At 36.7% G+C, this 27,255-nt stretch overlaps 1 protein-coding gene across 6 annotated transcripts in view; it reads left to right on the top strand.

Annotated features, from left to right (window-relative positions):
- PHTF2 (putative homeodomain transcription factor 2) overlaps positions 1-27,255 on the top strand; it is a gene marked incomplete at its 5' end in the record, with an annotated part of 52,697 nt that overhangs the window by 20,265 nt on the left and 5,177 nt on the right. For 2 of the 6 annotated variants that reach the window (XM_084266043.1, XM_084266042.1), the window contains 11 exons: positions 2,672-2,837; positions 3,514-3,678; positions 8,606-8,807; positions 10,913-11,071; positions 14,127-14,345; positions 16,540-16,668; positions 18,061-18,333; positions 19,376-19,507; positions 21,851-21,937; positions 22,841-22,996; positions 25,506-25,601. In XM_084266043.1, the coding sequence (XP_084122169.1) occupies positions 2,672-2,837; positions 3,514-3,678; positions 8,606-8,807; positions 10,913-11,071; positions 14,127-14,345; positions 16,540-16,668; positions 18,061-18,333; positions 19,376-19,507; positions 21,851-21,937; positions 22,841-22,996; positions 25,506-25,601 (1,784 nt within the window). The remainder of the gene's footprint in view (positions 1-2,671; positions 2,838-3,513; positions 3,679-8,605; positions 8,808-10,912; positions 11,072-14,126; positions 14,346-16,539; positions 16,669-18,060; positions 18,334-19,375; positions 19,508-21,850; positions 21,938-22,840; positions 22,997-25,505; positions 25,602-27,255) is intronic. The other 4 variants (XM_084266047.1, XM_084266045.1, XM_084266046.1 and 1 more) reach the window with 4 other exon arrangements.

Genomic DNA, 27,255 nt, shown 5'->3' with positions numbered 1-27,255 from the left:
ATCTGTACTGTGTGCTTCTTAAGTATGAAATAAGAAACTTTGTAGTGAGAAAATGATTGTTCATTGTGGTGAGATACATATATATGTGGTTTTAAACTTTGCAATAGAATTATTGCAAAGTTTTAAATGCTATAAAAATAAATGTTTGTTGGTCTTTGAATATATAGTTGGTTTTTTATACTTTTTGTGATATAACTTAATTTTGTGATATAACTTAATTTGTGTCTGTTTCATGAAATAAACTAATTTAGAAAAGCACAAGCTCAAATACTATAATGAAGTAAAGAAATCATTACATGAGAAATTCTGTTCTGAGACCTAGCTCCTACCAACATAGGAGCAATTCTAGGATAATCTGAACTACAGTATAGTGATGCACTGTGCAGAAATAAGTTCTTGGATTTCCCTCCCATCCTACTAAAAGGATCAGGAGAGTGGTAGTGTTTTTTTAAGTTTGTGTAGAACTTTATGGTGGGAAGCTGCAGTCCTACAGATTTCTTTCTTTTGAAGAAGAATGGTTTCTTTTCTAGATCACTCTGGTTAGCTAAATGGGTTTTCAAATAGCAGAAGAAATCTTGTACTGAAGTTTGAAATTGCTTTGTGGAGGCCTACTCCTGCAGCTTGTTTTGTACGGATCTGGGGAGCTCTGTGTTCTCAGAAGTATATGCTTATCCAAATTGTATGGTAGGAGTCAAAACAGGCTATTTATTTACATTGTATAATTTATGAAGCTAATTGTATGTGTGAGAAAGATAAGCTCATTTAGAAAAAAGTAGTATTAGCTCTACCTTTTTCTGTACATTTTTTGTTTATGTTTTAGTCAGTTTGATTTCTGAGTGATGTACACTGCATTTATGAGAAACCTCATATGGCAAAAACTTAGTCCACATATAGTAATAAATTCTAGAATCATAGAATGTATTGGGTTGGAAAGGACCTTTTAAAGGTCACCTAGTCCAACCCTCCTGCAGTAAGCAGGGACATCTTCACTAGATCAGGTTGCTCAGACCCCCATCAAGCCTTGAATGCCTCCAGGGATGGGGCCTTCACTACATCTCTGGGCAACTTGTTCGTGTGATCTCAAAATGAAGAACTTCCTCCTAACTTTTATTTACCCTATGAGTTCTGTGTAAGACTTCTGTGCTCTGATTTAGGAAAAAGACTGATAGCAAATGAAAAATAGAGCACTGCAATCAAAACTAATTCAATTTTTTTGTATGTTCGTTGTGTTTCTTATACTGGTTATCTTGCTAAAGATTATTTAATGAAAAACACATCTAAAGTCTTTCTAGTGGAAAACATTGCATCTAGGCTTCTGCTGTGTTAGCTGTGGAGTTTGCATGTAACTTCTTTCAGTTAATTTTAGTAAAGAGCTGGTGAAAGCTGTTGAACTTGTACCATGTATGTTGCATGCTAGGAGTAGGTCTAAGTTATGGGACTTTGATTTGGTGACACAAGAACATACAAAGTTCTCATGGGGTGCACAGAAGTTAGGCACAGAGTTGGAGTTTTTGTTTGGTGGAAGTTTTGGTGGTGTGTTTTTTCTTTTTTTTTTCTGGAAAGCTTCTCCCAGCTGAGTTCCAGAACACAGTGCTTTAAGCCACAGAGGCAGTGCAACAAGAAGAGAGAGTAAGCAGAGGATAGAGAGGGATTGCCTCTCCTGTCTGCCTCATGCCTGTTCAAGCTTGGAAAGACATTTCTGAGTTGCAAAAGTGGCTGGAATGTGGGTACAGGAGCAGAGAGCGCTGTGTGGGGTGTGGGTGGTGGCTATGTGTAGAAAGCTGGTTACAGGGTTGCAAAATTAATGGTTAATTATAGAATTGGAAGTTCCTCCTTTTCCAGCCATAGGTCCTAGTTGGTGGTCCTGGACTACCTCGTAGTTTATATGGTTTCTCTTCATTACTAGAAAGTATACACTCAAGTATATCTGAACTGTATATAGCGTTGTACTTAGGCATGTCTGTCTATCCATGTGGGCAACTTTGCAATTTACAATGCTAATTTGCTAGGGAATGTAGTTTCTAGTCTGAAGTCTGTTGGTCCTTACAGTGTCAAAATAGATGCATGGCTCCACAGAATCCCAGGCTGGTTGAGGTTGGCAGGGATCTCTGGAGATCATCTAGTCCAAATTCCTGCTGAAAGCACAGTCAGCTAGCACAGGATGCTCAGGGCTGTGTCATGTCAGGGTTTGAGTATCTCCAAGGATGGAGGGACTTCAGCCTCTCTGGCATCCTGCACCTGGTTTGAGTTCTTTGCTCACTGAACTTGTTGCATTGTGCTGCATCATTACATGTGATACAGGATTTAAATTTAATTGGGCTGCTTTAAGGATGGCATTTGTTTTTTGGTTTTGTCTCCTGAAGTTTCACCTTAAGGTTGTTTCATGACAGATCTACCTTTCCAAATGCTCCCCCATGGCCTTTATTCTCCACCTTTGTTTTGGGCAATAGCTATAAGTGTAAAAGAAGACATGGATTTTAGGACAGTAGGCAACTGTTTAGGTTTATTTCTTTGCAGTTATAATTCCTGCCTCAGAATTACATGAGTTGGTTTAAAATGCAGATAAAAGGCTACATCAGACTGTTTATCTCTTCGACAAAAGCCAATCAGTGAGTTGGCCATTTCAGGCATTTGAGATATTGAACTCAACTTCATTTCCCTTCTTTTCCAGTTGCTGCTGTAGTGTTATTCTGTACAGCCCAAAGCCCACATAATATACCTCTGACTGAAGTAATTGGGCCAATATGGCTCATGTTGCTACTCGGAACTGTGCATTGTCAGATTGTTTCAACACGAACTCCTAAGCCACCTCCCAGCACAGGGGGTAAAAGAAGAAGGTATAGTCTCTGTTAAAGTACTTCTCATTTAGGATTGTTAAACCTTTCTAAAGAATGTACATGAAAAAAATGTTTGTCTACATTGCAAGAGGTGAGATTGGTGGTCTGGTTTTATCTGAAACTTGAAAATCAGTGCTTACCTGGTGCTCTTTTACACATTGACTAGTTTATGCAATGTTTTATTCGAATTTTAATGCATCGGATCTGATTTTTTTGCCTCAAAACAGTTTGTACCTGAATAGTGGTGGAGTGACAGTATTTATATCACTGCATATTTAGTTCTAGAACTGTGCAGTGCAGTGCTGACTAATGTTCTTGCTGGGAAACATAGAGTAAAGGAGATGCTACTGGAAGTGAAGAACTTAAGTCTTCCAACACCTCACTGAGTATGGACTGCTACAGTGAACTCTCCCTTTAAAATGGGAAAACCTGCAGTAGCAAATTTTGTGGGTCTAATCCTCTGATGATGAGGTGAAATGTATTTCAGGTTTAAGTGTTGATAACAAGTAAGAGTTATGCTTAGATTTGTTAAATGGAATTTATGGACGTGATAAAGCTTTAGCAAAATATTGTGTAATCTTGCTTGGTTTTGCATGCTTAAACTGCTGAACACATTATAGAACTAGTAGATTGCACTTACAAAGCAACCTTCCAATTTTAATCTCTTCTGATGAAGGAAATTAAGGAAAGCAGCACATTTGGAAGTACATAGGGAAGGAGATGGCTCTAGTACCACAGATAACACACAGGAGGGAACAGTGCAGAGCTACGGTACAAGCACCTCTTGCAGTATTGGCGCTGTCTTCAGAGATATCTGGCATGCTGCTTTCTTTTTATCAGGGTTTGTATTTATTCAAGGCTACATATGTGTTAGAGATGCACTATCCCTTTTCTAATAAGTAAACATTGATGTAATGATTAAACTTCTGTTGATCTAGTTTTTATTCCTAATAGTAAACTCAAAGTCAGTATTTGAACATGTTCTAATTTATTGTTTCTTGGCTTTGTAAATGCTGATGCAATAACTTTGAAAGCATATTGAATTAACATTTAGTTAAATTATACTTTAATGGAGGAATACTCTCTGTGGGCTATCAGGAACAAACCAACTCAGTTTCTCAAATTTAATCCAATGGTAAAATTTAGCTCTTTAATTTTACTTTTTACAGTAGCTGCTTATTGCTCTGAGGGAATGCTTCTTGAAGTCTGTCACTCTCATGAAATCACACACTTGCTGAAGGAAAAGCCTTCAGGATTCAAAGAGGCACAGCATATAGTTTATAAATAAACATCAAAGATCTTTTTAAAGATGGGAAGAAACATCCAGAGCTCTTTTGCAATTGATCAACCTTCAGCTTCTGTGCTCTGGGCAATTAAAAAGCTTTTTTTTTTTTTAAAAAAAATAAATCTGTGCTCAATAATTCTGTTGTGCTCTACACACACATTGTGAGGGCTACACATCAGCATTTATTACTGAGAGAAAATATGCTCATAAAATGGTATGAACATGAGGAAAGGGATACTGCAAATTACACTGATGTTTTGTTGTGCATGCTGCATCTTACCTATGGCAACACTAACATGTCTGTCAGACTTGTGATACGTGCTCTTAACCACTGGGAAAGCTTACTTTATGTAATGTTACCTTCTGGGAGTATCTGGTTGGAACTCTGGATAAGTTTTAAGAATACTGAGAGATGAGTGTTCATTTGACTTTCCTGTGTAGGTTAAGCTAGATTTAACAAACTGAGTCATAGTAATTGACACCTGTGCTGTGGTTTGGGTCTGTATGCATTACTTTGTGTTATGTTTGGAGTGTAATCTTGTAAACTTTTGAGCGTTTTCCATTAGTTGAAGATACTGATCTGCAATGAGAGGAGGAGTGTTGGAAGATTAATTTTAATTAATTAATTTACTTTCCCTTGCATTGGGCTCAGGGTGTGCTCAGTTGTGGAGGGCTGTGTGGGACTTGCTCTAAGGACTTGTTTAAATGGTTTAATGAGGGGTAGTGTGTGTATATATAGGTGTTATGCTTCAGCAATGACTACTTGCACACACAGTGTCTTCAAAGGATAAAGAGCACAGAGTGACTGAGACTGCTCTAAGTAGCTCTCAGTCATTTCTTACCTTTTCAGTTGCAGACACACAGTTGTTTTGTTGTCTGGAGCTGTACAAACCATATCAGGAACTTACCCAGCTGAAAAATAATCTTTTTTTCCTGAGAGATCATGCAGATCAGTTTCTTTGTGTAATTTTTTTCATGGTAATGCAAACAGCTTTGTTAGCGTAGTGGGGTGACAGAGTGAGGCTCAGAATGAGTAAGCAGGAGTGCAGCATCAAGTACATCTACTGCTTTACTTGGTGATATTGCTGAAGAAAATCTTATGAAACCTCAGTGAGAGGAAGCTGTACAGTGATCTCTCTTTCTTAGGACATATTTTGAAGCTCTTTATCTAAACATCAGTGAGGCACTCATTATTTAAAACATTTTTTCATATATATTAAGCTTTGAGATACCATTTTCTGGAATTTTAAATATAGGTTTTAAACACGTGGTTTCAAAACTAACCTCAGAAGTTGTATTCTTTGCTCTAGGGCAGGACCCTGTGTACCGAGATCATTTGCCTGCACTTGGGTCATTGGCAATCTGGAATTGTGTATTCAGTAAATAGCATTTTGAATGGCAGAACTCAGTCTGATTAATAAAATAGAATTCTAAACTTTAATCCAGTACAGGGGCAATTAAAAAATATCAATTATTAGTTTCATTGGGAAGGAAGACTATATCCAAATAGGTAGTTTATTCAGAATGTAGTACTGGTTTGGGACTTTGCTCTCTGTGGGTGTCTTCACTCCAGTTACAGAAATCTTAGAATTGTAAATTTTAAGTTTTGCAGTGTGAACATAGAAAACAGGTTTTTTACCAGCCCTGATGAAAATACACTGGAATTGAATACTTGACAGTGAAAAACATAGTCTTCCAGAAACCCGAATCTTCCGTAATATTTTCTCTTAACTAATGTGTGAATAGACTGAGTGTTATTCTTGACTTAGCTTTCCATATATTCAAGCTTTTTAACACCTTGGATTTATTCATGATGATGTCCCGTTTAGCTCTTAAAGCCTCCTAATTCCAGCCTGAAATTTTACAAGTTGGCTAATGATAGGTATGTAGTAATTCTAGGAAACTATACATTTCTGTCAGCTAGGGAAGGATTGTTCATGTTTGGTTTTTTCTTTTTTACACAGTACAGTGCATGAAAGCCTAACTTTAAGCCCAAATTTATGCTTTTGTGGTTTGATGCTTACACTTAAATTTAGGGATTCATACAAAAATAATTGTGGTTTCTGGGTTAGAAATGAAGACTTCAGTCAGGTTTTTCAAAATGAGTCTTAACCTGATGCCAGTGTAGCATTTCTCTTGCAGTTCTAGTGCTGGCAGTGCTTGAGTAGTGGAGTCCTATCTGAACAAATTATGCATCCCTCCACACCTTCTTTTTCTCTTATCTATTTCTACTCAACTGTTTGAAGTTACCTCTTCCTAGTAGCTTTTCAGTTTCATATGAAATGCATAATACCTTTTCAAATCAAACTTGGAAGAGTTGTCCAGTTACTGTACTCATACAGCTTAGTAGCACCTGGAGTAAGGTTGACTGGATGTGTATGTGTCCTTGCTAACTGCATTCCCTTTTGCACTCTTAAAAAGACATGTTTAAAAGGTGCCAAGACTGTATTTAATGTGTTAAAAATGGGCCTCTCTGGTTTCCTGCTTACTGCAGACAGTGTAATATTAGTGCTACTTTCTTGGTGCTCACAACTGAGCTCACTGAAATGTCATTTTACAATGAGTTGCCACTGAAAGGCTGATAACTTGTTTTGTTCCAGAAATGGAACAGTAATTTTCCCCATTAAATAGTAAGTTAAGCTTTCTCTTCAGTTGTCTTACCTTCATTAACTTAGTTAAACAGTGATATGGAATGGCACTGAAATAAAGTTCTAATGTGTTTACTGTTCACAGTTTAACCTTTGTGTCCAAAGCCTCAGTAATGTTTTAGATGATCTTTATGAACCTAGAAAACTAAAACTCTGCATGTGAGTTAGCATGTTGGTAATCTACAACCAGGAGGAGGCTTACTAACTGCTTCTCCACCACAAAACACATGCCAAGGCATCTTGCTGTCGCTTTATCTTTGCAAGTTTATAATCAAAATTAATCCATGCAAATATATAAATAACCACAGAAAGTGTTTCTGCTACTTTTTTGCTCATTTAGATAAAACTGACTAAGAATTTCAGGAGTAGGTCAGAGAATAGTAGGTGAGCTCTGTAGCTTCCTATAAGAGAAGTGGAGCAGCAGTTACTTTGGTTTAAAAACGTCCAAACAACTGTTAGCTTTTCTCCAGGAAGGGATGAGGGAAGGTGAAATGAGATTAGAGATGGATGAAACAGCTTAGTAATGTTGTCTTTTCGTTATTTTGTCTGCATTCCAACAGATTCGTTGTTCCTTCTTGGATATTTCCCTTTTATCCAGCTCTCCCTAGCTACTTTTTGTGTTCAGGTCTCTCCTGTCTATGTGGAATACCTTATCTTAGGAGGAATGGGAGGCGACCATCCTGATTCTTTTGATTCCATTTGTTGTACATATTAATGAGGAATTTAATCCTCTGCTGTGTAATCTGAGCTCTCACAGAATGCCTCTCCTTCAAGAGAAAGGCAGCGCATATTCCCTTTTATGAGCACAAGATGAGTTGAACAGTTTCTTGATGGTTTTATGACCTATGTCCAGTGTTCTACTTTTAATAAAAACAAGAGATAACCCCCTAGAAACTTCTTCTATAACACTTTTTTCTCTTTCACTAGTGTTTCTGTGACTCTAACAAACAAAACCTAATAAATATGAGAGCACCATTGCTTTTCTCATTTTTCCCATGTAGTTTACTTTGAGAATGCAGAAGCTTAAGCAAGGACTTAAAGTATTGTTTCTTTTGACAAGGTAGCAAGCTGTTATTCCATTTCATTCCTTCATTCACTCCACTTTCTAATTTGGAAGTATAATCATCCAAATGTTTGCTTTGAGAGCCTTTTTCCTGCATTAGATATTCTTGCTGCAACATCTATTGACTAGATAATTCTAGAGAATTGTGTAAAGACCCGTATCAACATCTGTACCCTTAAGAATAAAAATACTGAAGCATAATTCACAAACTTAATTAGTGCTTTGAAAACAGACTTGGTTAGTGTGTTAGGAAGATATATTGAAATATGTTACTAGGGATAACAGATAATATGGAAATAGGTGAATCACCATCTGTTTAGGAGTTATCAGTAAACAGTGTATTTAAAATAACATCAAAAGCTAGCTTTGTTCAGAGCACTACACAGCATGTTTGCAGCTTCAGGAAATGGCATACTTGCTTTGAGTTAATAACACTTTTAGCATAGCTCCTCTTTATCAAGATAGAGAAGTTCCTCATTTACATTTGAGGCTTGTGATTCTTCTGTTGCCAAAGTTGTTGGGAAGTTTTAGTTTTAAAACAGTTTTCTTTTAGTAGCTAATGATATAATTTTATTTTAGACATAACTTCTTTTGTAACAATTTAGGAAAGGATAATGGGTATTTAGAAGGTGAAATACACGTTACATCTAATATTCATATTGGCTTGTGGTCATTTTAGTAGTAAAACTAAAACATGGGTTAAGTGGGATAAGCATGATTTAAACTAGGAAAAAATGTGAGTGATTGATACATATATTTGTTTCAAATATAGATCTAAGAAAGCAAAAAACTCAATAGATAAATCCACTGAGACTGATAATGGCTACGTGTCCCTTGATGGGAAAAAGACAGGTAAAAGCAGTGAAGAATGTACGCAAGCCCATGAGCGTCGATGTGAAGTGATTAAACCAGAAGAGTCAGGGTGGAGCACTGCAACAGTGAGAGATGCCTTCAGCAATCACAGTCATCACAAAGTAAGTGTGCTTTGGTGGTTTCAAAGCAGGATTATTAATTTGTCAAATGACACACAAGGTGTATTTTTATGTTTATGATGCATACTTATCTACTTTATCCTTTAAAATATTTTTTAAATTAAATTAGGCTAAGGGTTCCAATGCCAAAAATTAAGTCATATTATTTCATCTTTAGATTTGTAGTCTTTTTTTCTTTTAGGAGGGTCCTTGCTGACATCCAATTACCATTCTGTATTTCAGTGTGCAAATTTGTCTGCTGTCTTTTATCCGTGGGTTTTCCAGGCTAGCTAAACACATTGTACCTCTTTTTGCCTCTGATACTCTGGGGCACAGATCTGTCTCCTCTTGTCTGAGGTTATTTTGAGCAGTTTGTGAATCATCTTCCTTTTTCTTTCTTTCGGCGTGTTTTCTTGGTTTGTTTTTTTTTGGGGGGGAGGTATTGATCTCTGTAGAAGATGAAGAAAGCATGATTTCCCTCTCAATGAAGTGAGCAGGGCTCCCTATAACAAGAACTGGGGATGGGATGAAAGCACAGGAAGTGGTCATGAAAGAAAGGAGAGCTTTTCAGTTTGGACTGATTATCTCCTGGATATCCTAATTTCATTTTACTGTTCTACAGAATAACTTTTTCAGAATGTTTTTTCCAGGCTTTCTAATAATTGGCATTTGAACATATATTGACTGCTGTTTTAGCACTTACACTTGACTCTGTCTCACTAGTATTTGGTCACAAGTGGTAGTCATAGCAAGGGGTTTTCTGTGATAATATTAAGGGAAAGGTTATTCTATTGGAATTGTACCAGTGGTACAAAGGAAAGCATTTCTCTGATTTCATAGCCAATTTATTTAACAACTCATTAAAGATGCATATAATTAAGTCAAAATGAAGGTGATGAAGGTTCATCTCAGGGCAAAAACTTGACTTTGTTGCTCTGTGGGAGCTGCTTTCTCAGCAGTGATAATAACTGAGGTTCTGTTGTCTTTATCAGTTTTGAGTGGTCTGTGTTCTTGATGAAAGTCAACAAATCAAGGATTCTTAAGGAAAAGTAATTCTAAAGAGTTTTAAGTTTCTTTGATAGAATGAATGAGATGTTGTCTGTGGTTAACTTGCACCCCTATTAAAGGGAAGTTGGCAGAGGCTAGGATAGGCTCCTCTCGTCTTTCCTTGTTCTCATCTCTTCTTCCAAAGTCAATCAATACATTTTGGTGCCACTGCAAAAGCTTGTAGATCAGACACCCCAGACTCTTCTGCCTGTCCTCCTTTTTCTGTGCAACTCAGCTGTTAAAAGAAGTGAAATGACCTGACCTTGAAGCATCTCAGAAAACAGAGTTCATCATAACAGAGAGAATGATGTCTGAGCCTCAGAGAGGCGAAGGATTTCTTCTATTCTTTATAGAGAATAGCTTCGCTATTTTGTCCTTTTAGCTTTTTGTTGATGACAGGAAGACTCCAAAGGAAGTTTTACAGGGTCCTCTCTGGTGATCTTGTAATAAATGAGAATGTACAAAAAAGGTTTTGACAGCTGAATGATCCTTTGTCACCCTTTTTTCTTTCTGTTACTTTAAGAGCTATTTTTATTTTATTTTAAAATCAGGGAAATGGAAAGTGGGATAAATTAATGATCTGAGTATTTTACATGCAATCTGTAGCACTTGATATCATTGGAAGAAGAGGTAAATGTTTTGTACCGTGTGTGTTGATAATTCAGTATTATAGTGTCTGCTGTCACCCCCTGTGCTCCAGGGGGGGTGGTTGTTCTGTTTCCAAATCTTCCGGTTATACTGCTTCTAAACCTTTTCTTGGTAGGTTTGGTTTAGATAAAATCACATTTAAAATAAGAATGTCAGAAATGTTCTTTAGTATATAATGAACTAGCCCATCATCAGCTGAGAAATGTTTATTTTGGTATTACAATTCCTGTTTTATGATTCCTGTTGTGCCACTTAATTTTGACAGTTGGAAATGCTTTAGTATCAAATTTAACTAAGCCTAGATCACAGAATCAGAACATTAGGGTGATAATATTACAGAAAAACTTTCAGTAGTTGAGAACAAGATGGAGTTTTAAGCGTATTTCTCACTAATACCAAGTTTCCTGCACTAGGACACTCACAGGACTGTGACAAATTTATCAGATGAAGTTTCTAGTGAGGAAGGGCCTGAGACCGGATATTCCTTTCGTCGCAATGTAGAGCGCACTTCTAGTGACTGTACTCTTCGAAACAGGAAATCTCAGCATTACAAGAAACACTATTCTCTGGAGGTATGTTCTTTTTTGTTTCTTCTTTTATGTAAATTGATAAAACCCCTTGGTTTCTATGAAATGATATATTTTCATCAAGCCATTTCTCCTACATAGGAGTTTAGGAGTCTGTTAAATGGAAGTCATGCTAATGGAGGGCAGATTTTTTAAATGAAGAGTTTTTCATGTAGTTGACTTGAGCATCGTCCTATTTTTAATTCTGTTGTAAAGATCCTAAAATACTCTATAGATATTGCATCACATTGTGGCCAATTCTGTTGCTGTCCTACACCAGTTGTTTCTTCTGGAAACCTGATTTATTACAGAAACGGTAGTAATTGTCAGTATTCAAATTTTCATCATGCTGGTGCTGCTGCTTATCTCCATTTAGCTAATATTTTGGATTTACTAGCTGCCTTTTGTGAGAAGTCTAGTCAGCTCTGAGTTTTTATTTCCTTGTGTTTATTGAAACAGTCACTGAAGTTTTATGAGAATTAGTGATTTTGTAGCTTAGAAGAGGGAAATTCACAGATTTCATATGAGCAAAGTACTTAATTGTTAGGATTCAGACATTGAAAGACAAAGGGGGGTTATATTATTTTGTTTTTATTTATAGTTTTAAAGAAATTATACTATTTTTTGCCAATGCTATTATACTCAACAGATATATGGAATATTTTTTTTAAGACTGTGTTGTCATTTTTTTTCCTAGGACTATAAGAAAAGAGGGTAAAGAGTCATTTCAGCTCTGACAAAAGTTCACATACAGATTAATAGGCAGATCCTTATGACTAAGCTTTACACTCAATAAAAGAAATGTCCCCGTGGAAGGGTTTCAGATACTGCTTTCCCTGTTGCAAAGCCTTGAAGTTGATGATTGGTGTAAAAATGGTGTTAGACAAATCTTCCCTTCTATTCTTTCAATTATTTCTTACAGACTTTGGTTAGAAAGATGCAGAAGGCTAATTGATTTGACTGTTTAATGCATTTATGCATGTTTGGTTCAGAGTAACAGGTCAATTCTTGGAACTGTTTCGTATTACAGAAGATTTCTCTTGACTGGGTACTTGTGCAGCTGGTAGTGCTTGACAAGAGAAGGCAGAAAGACATGATTACAATAAATCTCTTTTTCAGCTTAAATATTTTCTCAGGGCCGAGTGCCAGATACCTTTGGAAACTGAAGAGACTGAATTTGCTTGGTGTGCAGCTTGGCAGTAACATTTTATACTTGCACCCCGATTACTTATTTGACTGATGCCATGAAAGAGGAAGCCTTTCTTTGTTCTTAGTTGTTACCAGCTCACCTCCCCCACACAATGACAAAGGAAATGAAACAATAGTTTTTAAATCTGTGAAAGCATTCTTTGTATTTAAAAGATACTGAAATCACTGGATATGCTCTCAACTTCTGTCCTACATTTTTCTTTTATCTTCATGTTTACTTGTCAGCCTAATTATTGTTTGAGCAAGCTTTTTAATGCTCTTGCTTTATTAACTTCAGGACTCAATGGTACACAGTAGAGCCTGCCTTCTAGAAATAATTTTTTTTAAAGGAAAAAAAAAACCACATTTCAGACTCTGCATTGATGTTCTCTCACTTTCTAAAACAAAGGGAAAGATTTCCGACCAATTTTTTTCTAAATAGCTATTTATAAAATTGCTTACATAAATGCATTAAGCATGATTTTCAGAAAGAACAAAGAATATGTCTTCAGATAGTAATGCGTTATAAATAATATTAAAATAGTAGGTCTGCTGAGATAGTGCTTGATTATTTCTTGTGTAAAAAACTATGTATATGCTTGAGAGAAACTAGTAGAAAGAAACAAATTTTGTGTTAAGAGGGAACAGAAATTCCCAGAGGATGGCAGTGAGTGGGATGGTACTGCTTTTAAGACAACCTACCTGTCTTGCAGGAAATAGATTCTGCTTTATCTAGAAAGTACTGTAAAGCTCTGCATTCTTGTTTTGAAGACAAGATCAGATTTTTTTTTTCATATATATGCATGGGGAGATTTGAATATCCCAAACTTAGTATTTTTCTCTTAAGATATAGGTAAAATTTGAACATAATAAGGCATGCTTTTGTCTCAAGTACAGCTTGTTTAATTAAAATTTTATGTGTGACTATGTAGATTACACATACACCTAGCGTTAGCTCTGTATATGCTCTTGCTTATCTTTTCTCTCCACATCTGATGTGTAACTGTCTTTATACAAGCTCCCTCTGTCTTTGAGAAGGTATGTGAGTAGTAACAGTGGGGGGATGTGAATTGTAGAGCATTTGAGAGTCAGCTCTTTTATTACAGGGCCTTGCATTGAGAGATGTACTCCTGGAACACATCAAGCTTTCTTTTAAAACCAGTTAAGTTGTGTCCATGCTGCTGGCTTTGCACCTCAGGTCTTGAATGACTATAAATATCTGTCCCTTCTTCCTCTAGAGCTTTGCTCTTTCTAGAGAAAGAATTCCTTATAGTATGGAGAAGTTAATAAGTAGCTGAAGTACTTCAGCTGAAATAACTAGAGACATAAAATCAGTATGTCAAATTTAAAATACTTTGGTGTTTTTCTTACTTTCAGCCATGTTTGTCTGGTGTGTATGGCTATAAGCTTCGTTTATATCTAATATTTTCACTAAAATAACAAAGTTGCAATGTGTTTGAAAAGAGAATTAAAGCCATATATATATAAAATCAGAAGTTTGAGACATAGTTGGAGTTTGTGGCTTGATAATTTCTATTGAAGTCTAAATTGATGAGTTATAAAATAATCTGTAAAATAGTTACTTCTTTCTAATAGGTAATATGATCTGATACTTCATTATGTGACCACTTCCCCAGCAAAGCAGGGACCATGGACTGTTACATGTTTGTACAGTCTCTAAACACATAAAACCTCTTAAGTGTTCCTTCAGTAAAAATGCATTTTGTTCTAATTAGACAGATAACAGGTTGGGACATAAAAACCAGATGGGCATGGATTCTGGATTCAGTAATTTGAACTTGATAACTATTTTGTCAGGAGACAATGTAGAATACAAAAGCTGCATTAATTCCAGTGCCTATTTTAATTTCAGGATACACCTAAATCAGGTACTAGTTGCAGTTCTCGGTGTTCAAGCTCCAGACAGGATTCTGAGAGTGCAAGGCCAGAATCCGAAACTGAAGATGTGCTGTGGGAGGACCTGTTACACTGTGCAGAGTTCCACTCTTCCTGTACCAGTGAGACAGATGTAGAAAGCCCTCAGGTGAACCCATGTGTGAAGAAAGAATACAGAGATGACCCATTTCATCAGGTTGGTAAACCCTGATTCTGATTTTCATGCTATGCAGAAGTTCAGTCTTACCAGCTTTATCGTGTGTTAGGAGACCTGGGAGAAAGACTTCTGTATGAAATGAAAGTAGCAAAGCTGAAATGATGTAATAAAATAAAAACAAGGAAAAATTTATTTCTGCTACGTGATCGTTAATTTGTCAAATGAAGAGGATCTGACAATATACTGAAATAACCTGCAGAGTATTTGAGTGTTTCGCTCTTGGCTTTAGTTCAGGACAAGTATTGATTGATTTAAGTGTCCTCTGTGGTAAATGATTCTGATTTGTTTGTGTTTGTTCCCCCACCACAGTGGAATTACTTTTTTGTGAGCACATATCAGACATACTTCTGTTTTCTTATATATAAATTTATGATTCGATTGTATACATGTGCTGTTGCGTGTGTATGTATGTCAAAATTCTATTTAGATATAATATTTTTATTTTTACCTTCAAGCTAATGGTTTTATTTCCCTTCTTTAATGTTATTCTGTAGCAACATATATAGGCAGTAATTTTTGAAGTCTGGTGCTTGTTGGTTAACACCTCAGTTGTAGCCTGCCTTGGGTTAATGTTCGACAGAATCCATTGTTAATACTTGATCACTAACGATCAAGTGTTAGTCTTCATTTGATAAAATCCATTCAGATGTCACAGTACCAGTTATATTTGTAATACAAGTCTTATCTTTAAATTCTATGTTAATTGCATTGCTAACTTGACCTATATAAGTAATGACATGGGGAGAATGTGAAGCATTCTTCTGGGTAAACATGCCATGTGTTGGTAGCGCATACATCAGTACTAAAGAATGCTGTGCAGGAGATGGTGTTAGTGCCAGCTAAGGAAAAGAACTTCAAATTACATGCTTTTCACTCGTAACCAGAACTGAAAATTATGTATTTGTTGATTTTAAAAAACAACACCCTTCAGTTACGCCCCCCCCAAAACCCCATACAGCAAGAGAGATCGATTCAGATTTCATGCACTTTTTGCTTTTGTGATTTATTTTTACTACTACTTGTGTACATTCCATATAAACACTGAAATGGAAGAATTATAAGGAGGAGTTGAATTGAGGTATATTGACTTTCTTTTTCTGCAGCTGAATAATGTTGTTCTGCCTGATGGTAGCCTGTGAATCTTTGAGTTTCAGCTCCTGGTGTTGATACTCCCTCTAGAGGGACATCTTGGAAATCTGTGAATATGAAAGTACTGCAACTGATATTTGTGTTGCTTTAATAAAATAAATCAATTTGTTTCATCCAGTGGGGAAAAAACAAAGGGCGAAAATTGAGTACTTAGCAGAGTACAAAGTTCTCAGATAAATACTGGTAAAGCAAGTAATAAAATAAAAATCTTTACTTTTAATCAATGATTAATTAAACTTTTAAATATAGCATCACCTCTCCCTGCATCACCACCGCCTCAATTAGTTTGATGCACATATTGCTAAGTAACCTGGCAGTCGAGAGCAGTTTTAATCAGCTGAATGGGAGAGGAGTGAGACAGGCTGAGGAAAGTCAAGAAATAGCCACAGCAAAATTATTGCCTCAGCATTTTTCCAGATCCTTCAGTTCTCATTTGGTTCTTGGTTTAGTGTAAAGGTGCCTCAGCTGTATGTACATTCAGTAGATTAGGCTGAGATTACTTGGCTCTTGGAGCAGTATATTGATTCAACTCCTACCATTTAGCAGAGGGGGGACCTTTATCTGTAACAGATTGTGAAGTACACAAATGTCATTAAAAGCAAATAAAAATTTTTTTGCCTTAGGCTCAACCTGAAAAGAGAAGTTTTCAGAGTGTTAGGGGAAAAATCCATTAAACATGTGGCAAAATTAAAGATAGCTTATAAATAGACCTTTGTTTTCATACCTGTCTTTTTCATCTGTCTGAGCAGAAAAAGAAGCCAATTAGCCTTCAGCTAAAATAACTCAACACTGTTAGAAAATGAAGCATGGGGAAGGAGAGATCTCTACTCAGAGCTGTCTCTTGAAGTGGATGATTTTGAGGAATGTGGTTAACATGTAGTAACATATAGTAGAAGTAAATGCTATGTAACAATGTTTGTGTCAGTCTAAAGTGTGTTTTTTTGTTAACATGTTGCTGACAAAGGGATGTTGACATGGCAATAGATATTTATATCCAATGGAATATATTCCTTGTCTTCCCCAGAGTCATTTGCCTTGGATCCACAGTTTGAATCCAGGACTAGAAAAAATAAGTGCAATTGTGTGGGAGGGTAATGACTGCAAGAAAGCAGATATGTCTGTGCTTGAAATCAGTGGAATGATAATGAACAGAGTGAGTATTAATTGTGCATTATCCAGTTACTGTATTTAAGAGTTTGAGCACTGCCAAGCATAAGCTTGGCTTTTTTTAATTTAAAGTACCTGTTATTGACATTATTGTTCCAAGGCTTACATCATCTGTACAATATGTCCTAGGGAACCTGCTTTGGCAGGGGGGTTAGACCCGATGATCTCTTGAGGTCCCTTCTGACCCCTACGATTCTGTGATTCTGTGATCACATTGATTTATTTGTTACTAGCAGATAAAAGAGCTACCAGTTCTTAAGTGTGGGGACAATAAAATATTTGCATTATTAGCCATCCTCATATTTTCATTGTACCAAAGTGATATTTGTTGTGAAATTGATTTCGATACAGATCTAAGTATTTGGATGCTAAAGTTAAGATTGGAAAAGGAAGATTTCCTCTTTAGGAAAGAAACATCTAAGAGTGAGATGTCTCACTGGTTCTCCCCTCTTTTTCCTAGTATTCCTCTTCAGGAAACAGCTGGAAGATCATTTAATTGATGTTGTACTCCTACAATATAGGCAATATAGGCATTTTATAGAGTTGAACATAAAATCGTAGCATTGCTTAAGAAAACTTATCACTAGTTCTGACAAGTTGATACTTAACATCTCCAATTCATTAAAAAGCAATATATTCACAAACTTAGTTCAGATCGCTGTATCTGACTCAGAGATTATACAGTTTTGGGGGCAATACACAGTAGAAGTAAACTTAAAGCCATAGCCAACACAGTAGAACTCCAGTCCTGTCAGCCCCGGGGACACTTTGATTCTTTTAAAAAGACATACAACCTAAAAGCAAAACATACAGATGTCAGCAACTTAGTCTGATTGGTGCACTCTGCTAATTCAGCATTAAATGAATTTTTAATACAGCAATGTGCACTGGAGTCTTTTAACTGCAATGTTCTGTTGCTGGGTTTTAAACTGATTTGTCATGCTTGGTTCCTGCCCATTAAGTGCCCTTTGAGGGCTTCCTTTTTCTTAATAGTAACTTGTGAATATGCTTGATTGAAGGTTTCACATAACTTACCATGTTATAAAGTGCTCTTTGTAATAGCACCTTCATAGAATCACAGACTGGTTTGGGTTGGAAGTGATCTTTGAGATCGTCTTGTTCCAAACTGCTGCTGTGGGCAAGGACACCTCCCACTAGATCAGGTTGCCCAAACCCCCATCCAACCTGACTTTGAACACTGCCAGGGAGGGGGCAGCCACAGCTTCTCTGGGAAACCTGTGCCACACTTACATGGAATAATTTCTTCCTAAAGGTCTAATCTAAATCTACTCTCTTCCAGTTTGTAGCAATTAAATTGTTGGTGTAATTACAAATTAATTAAAAAAATAAAATATACCTTGTTTTCTTTTGGTTTTAGGTGAACAGCTATATACCAGGAATTGGTTATCAGATTTTTGGAAACATCATATCTTTAATCTTGGGTTTAATGCCATTTGTCTTTCGACTTTCTCAAGCTAAAGATTTGGAGCAACTAGCTACACATTCTGCCACTGAACTCTGTATGACTGCCTTTGGATCAAACGGAGACGTTCTGGTTCTCTCAATGGTTATTATAAGTTTTGTGGTCCGTGTGTCTCTAGTGTGGATTTTCTTTTTTCTGCTGTGTGTAGCAGAGAGAACGTACAAACAGGTATGAACAGCAAACCAAGAGGCATCATCCAAAGCAAAATGAAGTTTAATGCTTGTGGGTTTTTTGACTTTGTGGGTATTTTAAACTTGCTTTCATCAGTGCAGTATGATTCATAGATAAATGATGACAACTACTTCAGCGAGCTTAGAGTTTAGGAGATGACTCAGTGGCAGTGGTCTGAAGTCTCTGCATGGTATCTGTAGCTAAACCTTTTTTCCTAGAGAGCACTTCTGCAGGAACACTTTTTAATCTTTTATTTCAGATTTTTGGTTCAGTGCATTAACCCAGCTTATAGTCGTGTCCCACTTTGTCACAGTTTTCCCCAAGGAGAAGGAGTTTCAATAAAGGAACGGTATAAATTTCCAGTTTGTTCTACTGGAGTGTTTCATTCAAAACCTCCAGTTTAATTCAAAACAGTTCAGTCCAGACCCTAGTGAAGAGCCCTGCTTGCTTTCTGGTAGAGCTCTCTCATGGCTGGAGGCAGTGGGATGCTGCTGTCTGAAGTACCACACCTGGTAACTTAAGCCTTATTATTGCAATTAAAAAAAGAAAGAGGTTATCAATATCACTGAATAGTTGCAGAGTATAGATACTTGCTGGTCTGCAAAATAGAATTTTTGTACTTTTCTTAAATTATAGCCAAATTTGGGATTTACTACAGGAGAATAGAGTTAACTTGCTTCTAAGAGTAATTTCTGTTGGAAGGAACTTCTGTGATACAGGCACTTTCTAATGCAAATGATTGGCAAGTTTGATTCTCTCCCATATTGTAATTGCATAGCAGATCTATTGTCTGAAATTTCTGGAAAGGAAGTCAAACAACTTTTTTTTTTAATTAGAATAAGAAGACTTACAATAAGATTTAGAGTGTCTCCTCTAGTTAGGAACGTTACTCTTATTTCTGCATGGTTAAGGTATTTTACTTTACCTTGATACATTGTATGTTACTTTGGCATATTAAATGAAAACCTTTTCTCCATTGTCTTTTTAGTGCTCTTGAAAATCATTTACAATTAAAGTATTTATTTTTTCTTCTCTGCAGAGGCTACTGTTTGCCAAACTTTTTGGTCATCTAACATCTGCAAGAAGGGCAAGAAAGTCAGAGGTTCCTCATTTCCGTTTGAAGAAAGTACAGAATATAAAAATGTGGCTTTCTCTCAGGTCCTACCTAAAGGTAAAATGCATTTTTGCTACCACTCTAACCTAGAATATTCCATATGCTATTGATGCAAGGTTTGTAACCTAGTCTGAATTTCCCTCCTGTGCACTTACCCCTCTTGGTGCAGGTGTCCCCTACACACTTCACTTTGATGTCTCTGGGCCAGCAGTATCTGTAGGCAGCCAGGCTGTGTGAAAGTAAAAGTCTAGACTTTACCTTTGAGTAAAGTATGAGTGTGTTCAGAATTAGAGTCTTGTGTTACTAATGGTAGTAGAAAAGTTTCTATTGTGTAAAAATGACCACTTATAGTGTAATACAGATAATATCTTGTTGTAAGAGCCCCACCAGTTAGTGCCATTAACAGAAGGAGTTTGTGAAGCAAGACTGTTTACATACATATTTGTTGTTGGGGGTACGTATGTGCTAGGTGTAGCTAGAAGTTATGCCCAAGAATTATCTGTCAGACATTCCAGTCTCTCTACTGTATGTTCACCGCATATTTGAGTAATCTCCTTATATCTCTCTAATGACCTTTTCAAGCCAGACCATGTTGATGATCCTGTGTGAAAAGGATCTAATGCAGGCTTGGGGTTTTTGTTATGCTTTGTTTGTTTCCCCACCCAAGTTTTTTCCATTTTTCTCTCTGCATGAGGTAATTGAACCCAGATGAAGTTAGGTTCCAGGTTTTTTTTGGTGAACAGTAACTGGCAATCTCTTGTAAGTGGTGGTAATCCCCTTATTTGCATCTAAGCTTCTTTCTAACCGCAATTAAGAAAGGTTAGATGAAATCTGCTATCAAGTTTTTAGAAATAGGTAAAGGATTATGGAAACAAAGAAGTTATTGGGTGGAGACTGGGGAGTATGGAAATCAGTATGGCACAGTCTTAAATTTGAAAGATACATGACTATAATAAGAATTGAGGTAATTCAAATACAATTCCCCTTGTGTTATTGTCCTGGTTTGAGCCAGGCCAGAATTAACTTCCCTAAGCAGCCACCCAGGTGAGCTGAGTTAGCCCTGGCTGTTTCCACACCACCTGACATCACTTGCCCGTAAAAGGGGCTGGTTGGGGAGGGGCAATCCTGGGTGCCCCCAGGGCAGTCTGAGTGCTGGGTGTAGGATGGGTTGGTGCAGCACTCTAATCATCTGGTCGGTAAGGTACTCTGTGTTACCACCAGGTGTGATAGTAATTGGCTGTGGTTGTTCTACTCTCATGGTGCTTTTGTCAGTAAACTGTCTTTATCCCAACCCACCGAGGCTCTGTTTCTCCTCCAAGAGTGAGGGAGTGGCATGTGGTGCTCAGCCACTGTTTGAGGCTAAACCACCATGGTTATGGAACTTACATGTTGGGTAGGTTGTGTAGAAGAGATTCGCTGTGCTAGCACAAGGAAGGAATGGAGACAAGCAGCAAAGGAGCAGTCATAGCTGCTTGCAGAGGTGCTGCTGGCATGTGCTGGCATAGCATTTGCCCCAAATACCAGTCTGTATACATGTCCAGCTGTAAAGTTGGGAGCTAATGTGAGCAGGTCTCACATGGGCAAAAAGCTCAGTACAGAACCGCATCCATACCCTCAGCACCAGTTTGCAGTATTTCCCCAGTAGTTAGCTTCCTATCTCTTTCTCCAAGTTTAGGGCTGGATCTTGCATGTGGACACCTCCCACTGTTAACATTTATACAGTTAGTAAGTAGCATGTTTGGAGAACAAAGTTGAAACATGTCTTAATACTTATACATGTTTCAGTGCAGCACAGGATGTTTAATTAAATACACAAAAGAAAAAGGTCTGTGGTTGATAAATGGTTGATGGTAGTGAGACTGCACCTTTAAAGGCAAGTGTGTTCTCTAGTTTTTCCTTCCTGTTCTGTGGGAATTATTACATGTGAGAGAATTATAATGTTGCCATCACAATGGGACAGTGATTTACAGCTTACTTTTTATCTGTCAAAAGATGCAGGTAATGGAAAATACCAACCATGCAAAAACATCTCTATCCCATTGCGATTTGCTGTCAGAAAATCTCCTTAGCACTAGTTTGATACTGGAGGTTAAAGCCTGGTGCTGTATCAAATATCTCTGGTTAGGGAATGCGGCCAACACAAAAGTTACTTTGCATCATGAAGGAACTGACTAAAAGTGATGAATATTTTCTGTTCTCATAGTTAGTTTTAAGTGCCCATCTCTGAATTAATCGCACGTATCTTTAGAGGCGTTCAAATACAGTGATATCATTCGGTTCCAGTATGTTGTTTGGAACTTAGATTGCCAGGGTGAAATGTAGATACAAGGTGTGAATCGAACTGGAAGTACTAAATCGGGTGGGTTTTCACTCACATATATACATCTCTCTTACTTGCAGCGTCGAGGTCCTCAGCGCTCAGTCGATGTGATCGTTTCATCTGCTTTCCTGCTGACTATCTCTGTTGTGTTTATCTGTTGTGCACAGGTGAGGAAACCTAACTTGTATAGAAACAGCCATGATGTAAATAGTTTCTGAAATAATTGAATGTCTTTTGCACAGTGATTCCTATTAATTAAAAAGTCCACATTAGAAAGTCAGTAGAAGCTGTTACCAGCTTTTCAGAAGGTTAAGCTCCATTTATATTGCTCATTTTTAGAGTGTTACTCTGTAAGAGCTAAGGAAGCTAATTGATAGTGTAATGTAAAAAAATATGCATCCTCTTTCATTTTCCATTGTGGGTTTTGGAACACACTTTTTTTTCCCAACGTTTTGCATCAAAATTTAACTCTTGTAAAGACATTTGAGAGTGACCTCGATTGATGGGCTGAGAGAACCGAGATTGTCGGCTGTGTTCGCTTGCCCTCTAGTGGAGGATCCTGCAGTAAGCACATGATTGACAGGGTGGTTTTTACTACTGAAAACATTCCTGCAGCTTCTGAATGGCTTCTCGTTGTACTTTCCCCCCACATTCTTGCCTTATTAATAATAACGTGTTTTCTTGGTGACTAAATACAAATGTTTTAATAAGAATATGATTTAGCTGTAACTGCTGGTTTCAATTTGTGGGTATATTTTGTCTTTCATCCCATGTAGTGTCTTTGTGAATTTGAACATGAGTTTAAAGCTGTCTTAGCATGTATATTTTTTTAAAATATGGCTTTAAGGTTACAAAAAAAAGTTATTTAAATTCTGATTGAGATTTTCTGAGAGAATCTTACCTCAAACCTTTTCTCTCTGACACAGTGCTGATTTAAAATCGTGTACTTATTATAAGTATACTCTGTATACTCATTACTGGGATTTTTTTTCTTGGAGTTTGGGAGATATGTATTTTCTTATGTTGTAATAATTATAAATTTTGATTATTTTTTCCCCTCTTGTTTTCAGCTGCTTCACATGCATGAGATCTTCCTTGATTGTCACTACAATTGGGAACTTGTAATTTGGTGCATTTCACTGACTCTTTTTCTCTTAAGATTTGTTACTCTTGGATCTGAAACCAGTAAAAAGTACAGCAATACCTCAATACTACTTACTGAGCAGGTGAGAATTTGTATAGACCTGCATTCTTATATCTAAATGAGCTATTAATTTGGTAGGACTCAGGCATGCATTTCAGATGTATTAAAAATCATCTGGGTTATGGAGTTAATTTAAGAATCATAGAATGGTCTCAGTTGGAAAACACCTTCAAGATTGAGTCCAACCATCTATCTAGCCCTACTAGGTCCAACACTAGGCCATGTCACCAAGTACATGTAATGAAAAAAACCACTTTCCAACTTGGAGTTCAGTTTCTGTGAGAAGTATGTGAATTTGTTTGAGTTGTATGAATATTGTGATGGCCATATCCTGGTTTCTCTTTAAGAGAGCGTGCTTAGAGTTACTGGTGTAATTACAGGTATATATCAGGTGTATATCAGGTATAATTAAAGGTCTGACAGAACACAAACATAACAAGTAGCTTTGAGATAGGAAAAAGAAACTTGAATTCTCAAAGTGTTGGATTTGAGAGTTGAAAGATTTGAAAACAAAATTTGAGTGTGTACATACTTTGCTCAAGGAGAATTCATTCTGTCTTTACTAATGATGCTAAGGCTACATAGTGAGAAGACAGACTGCCTGTTTACCTTGTCCTGAATGCCATGTTTTGCACCTCTGGGAAACCTCAGAGTTCCTGAGCCTGGAGATCTTGGCATCTATTCTATTGCTCCTCACAGTATGACTAGCCTAATGTCCCAGTGCTCTGTTTATGGAATGAAAGTGGAGGGAATTATTGAGTATAAGGATTGGGAAAAAATGCAGAGAGGAAGGTCTGAGAGGGAGAGTGTCAAGCTTTTGTTTTGCTTTCATAGGATTTTGTACTATTCTCTTCAGGAGAGTCAGTGTTTGAACATTTTAAGCCAGCTTGGAAATTGAATGATTCTATATGTCCCCAGGACTTAAGTTAAAATTCAAAAAGCACTATGTCATCAGGCACTTAGCTTTGTATTGAATCCAGCTTACCTTGTTGTAAGCTGTTTCCCTTAAAAAGGCAAGGGCTTTATGAAATGAAAACCAAAATAAATTCACAGTTGTTTCGTAGAAAATAGAAAAGTTATGTGTCCCCGTGAGTAGAGCTGATTTTGGACTGATTTCACATATTACCTGGATACTACAGCATATTTACAGTGCTTCTGAGACAGGCTTGTGGAAGTCTGACATTTTGGACTTTCATGAGAGACCAAACCTAAACAGTTGACTGACACTCAGTTAATCTGAAAAAGTGCATCTGAACTGGTGTGCTTGAAAATCACACACCGGTGCTACTAGGTTTACTGAGAAGAGAGTGAAACTTTAAACCAGACAAAAAGCAACAACAACAACAAAAAAACCCCAAAGCATTTTTAATTGGCCTTGTAAATTATGTGCCTCACTGGTTTCTTGTTGACTGTACAATAAGTTTATTCCTGTTTATAAATTCTTGAATTGATGAAATCATTAATTCTGTATCGAGGGACTGGAATCTCTTTGCTACTAAAAGCATGATATACTTTAAATGAGTAGTTTGGGATTAACTTGTATAAGAAACTGTTGGGGTTTAACCTGGCCAGCAGCTGAACAGCCACACAGCTACTCATTTGTTCCCCATCCCCATAGTGAGTTGGGGGAAAGAATCAAAAAGAGAAAGGTAACTGCAGCTTCACTTCTGCAGCTTGGTAAGAGTCTGTTAGCTGAAGGAATGCTTCAGCATATTGCTAAATTGTTTGTTTTTATCTTGTTGAAGGTTGTCATCCTAAAAAGTTTGTATGAAAGAATATAAGTTAATGGCTTATCAAGGTCTTTTTCCTTTTATCTGCTGTTGTTATGCAATAAAAAAGAAAAACTAACTTGCCTGGTCTAAGATATCAAAAGTAGGGCCTTTGAAAATGAAAGCTGATGTTCAGAATTGCTAAGAAGGCCAAAGAAGAGCTAATTTGTACTCTTCACTAAAGTATTTTGTTGTACTGAGGATATACTGTTCTTCTACAAGAGTTTAATATTTTCTCAAATATTTCAAAGTACTGCAAGGATTTCTTTTTTTCACTCAAGGTGCTCATGAAATACTCAATTACACTAAAATCTTTTAAAAGAAATTACACTTTAGCAGAATTGTGTTTTAGTATTTCAGTCTAGTCAGTAACTTTTGGGAACTTTGGAAACTTTTTAAGTCTTTCTACTAGTATAAAACACTTTGGAAATGAATTGACAAACCTCAGGCAGTTATTGAAGGAGGAAAGAAAAATTATGCAAAACATATATGTGGTGTTTCTTCTTGCCTGATTTGTAGATATTACTAAAGTTATTGCTGGTGTCAGATGTATTTTGGCTTATCATAAACTGCTGTGTTTTCCCATGGTTCTAAACCATATTTTGTCTTAAATATTAAAAAGGAAGGAAAAAATAGTGGTTGCTTGCGGAGATGTCATTGCTGTTCTATTGTATGGCCGCTGAGTAATCTTTTATTGTTATTTCCAAATGAATTCCTTTAAATTCTGAATAAGTGATGATACTTATGTTTTATTTAAATCAGATAAACTTGTACTTGAAAATGGAGAAGAAACCTAATAAGAAGGAGGAGCTGACACTAGTGAACAATGTTTTAAAACTTGCTACGAAGTTATTGAAGGTAAGAATTAAAACAGTATTACCCTACTACAGATAAATAAGAAGCAGCATAGATTGCTTAATGCTTTGGTTTAGATCTGGTCTGTGACTCTCTCACAGTGGTGTTACATGTCCATGCACTCCAGTCTGTTACGTGGCTATCAGCGGGGTTTACAGATTATTATGTGCAAGAATCACATGGTTGAAAAAGACCTTTAAGATCATCAGGTCCAACCGTTTCTGTCCTATGCTAAACCATATCTCTAAGTACCTGATCTACCTGTCTTTTAAATGCATCCGGGGATGGTGACTCAACCCCCTCCCTGGACAGCCTGTTCCAGGCCCTGACAACTCTCTTAGTGAAAAAGAAGTTTTATCCTTCAGCAGTGTATGTGCAGCAGGAGAGAAGGTACTTTGGGATTTAAAGGATAATGAACTCTTAGGAAATAGATTATGTAGTTTTGTTGCCTGTTTTGAGTCTTGATATCTGTTTCTAGCAATAAGCTACTGGACAATTTATATTCCTCCACAAAAATAATTCCTCTTTATAATTGTCAGTGGTTAACGTTTCAAATTAAAACTAGAGCATGCTTGATGTCTTTTTTACTTACTATCATAGCAGGATCCTTTTGGAAGACAGAGAGAAATTACTACATAGGTCCATGTATAAGTGAATTTAAGATGCAGATTTCATTTAATGTAAATCAAATAGTTATGTCAGCTGTGTCTTTGAACGATTTGGCAATTTGTTTTTGCATGGAATTTTGCTCATTTAGTAGAAAAGCTTTTTGCTTATGCAATATTCTCTTTGACAACTATATTTGGTGAAGAGAATTTTTTTATTACTTCCCATTTCTAGAATTCTACAGAAGAAAACTTATCTTACTTTCACTCATCTGGAGCTAACGCGTAGGCGTGCTTAGGGCTTTTTTAAGCTCCTTGTTGTTATAAACAAAGCAGTGTTTGAAGTTCTCAGGAAGATGCATTTGATCCTAAATTGCCTCTGCTGAGTTTTTGTTCTTTCAAACTCATAGCTCTGACATAATTTGGGAAGCAAGCTGTTCTGTTCTTTCAGATGTCTGGGAGCTTTTAATTCTTGCTCTAGAAATGTCTCATTCTCCTTCAGACTAAACATTTCTCTAACCCAAAACTTACTCAAGGGTTACCTCAATGCCAAAAGTAATAAATTTAACACTTGAAAAACTTCCTTTATTTTAGGTTTGACTTATAGAACAATTTATTTGTTCATAAATCTTACGTGTTTTTACACTAAAATTAACAGTATATAATTTACAGTTGACTGAAGTGGAGGGATCCAGCCTTGACACTATAAAAAACAGATTCATGACTTGCCTCCCTACCTCTTGGCTTGTGGAGTGTTTGAGTGCTTAGTCACATCTGCAGTCGTGTAAACAACTTTTAAATTAAATTGTCTAGCTTCAGCTATCAGTATTTGGATCTTGTTACACATTTTGCTGTTCTACACCCTTCCTCTGAAGTCAGGAGAATTCAAGCCTATTCAGAGAAACAATTGATTTGCTGTTTGTTGTGGGTTATTGTTTGGTTTGGTTTTTTTAGGTGGATTTTGGGATGTTGTTTGTGGGATTTTTGGTGGGGGGTTTTTTGGTTTGGTTTTTTTTTTTTTGCATATAGTGGTGCTTTTAAGACCTCATTGC

This window comes from Gallinula chloropus, assembly GCF_964237585.1.
Source record: "Gallinula chloropus genome assembly, chromosome: 1".
Taxonomy (NCBI): domain Eukaryota; kingdom Metazoa; phylum Chordata; class Aves; order Gruiformes; family Rallidae; genus Gallinula; species Gallinula chloropus.
The sequence above is the reverse complement of the archived record's forward strand: the minus strand, read 5'-3'. Positions and strand labels throughout refer to the sequence as shown.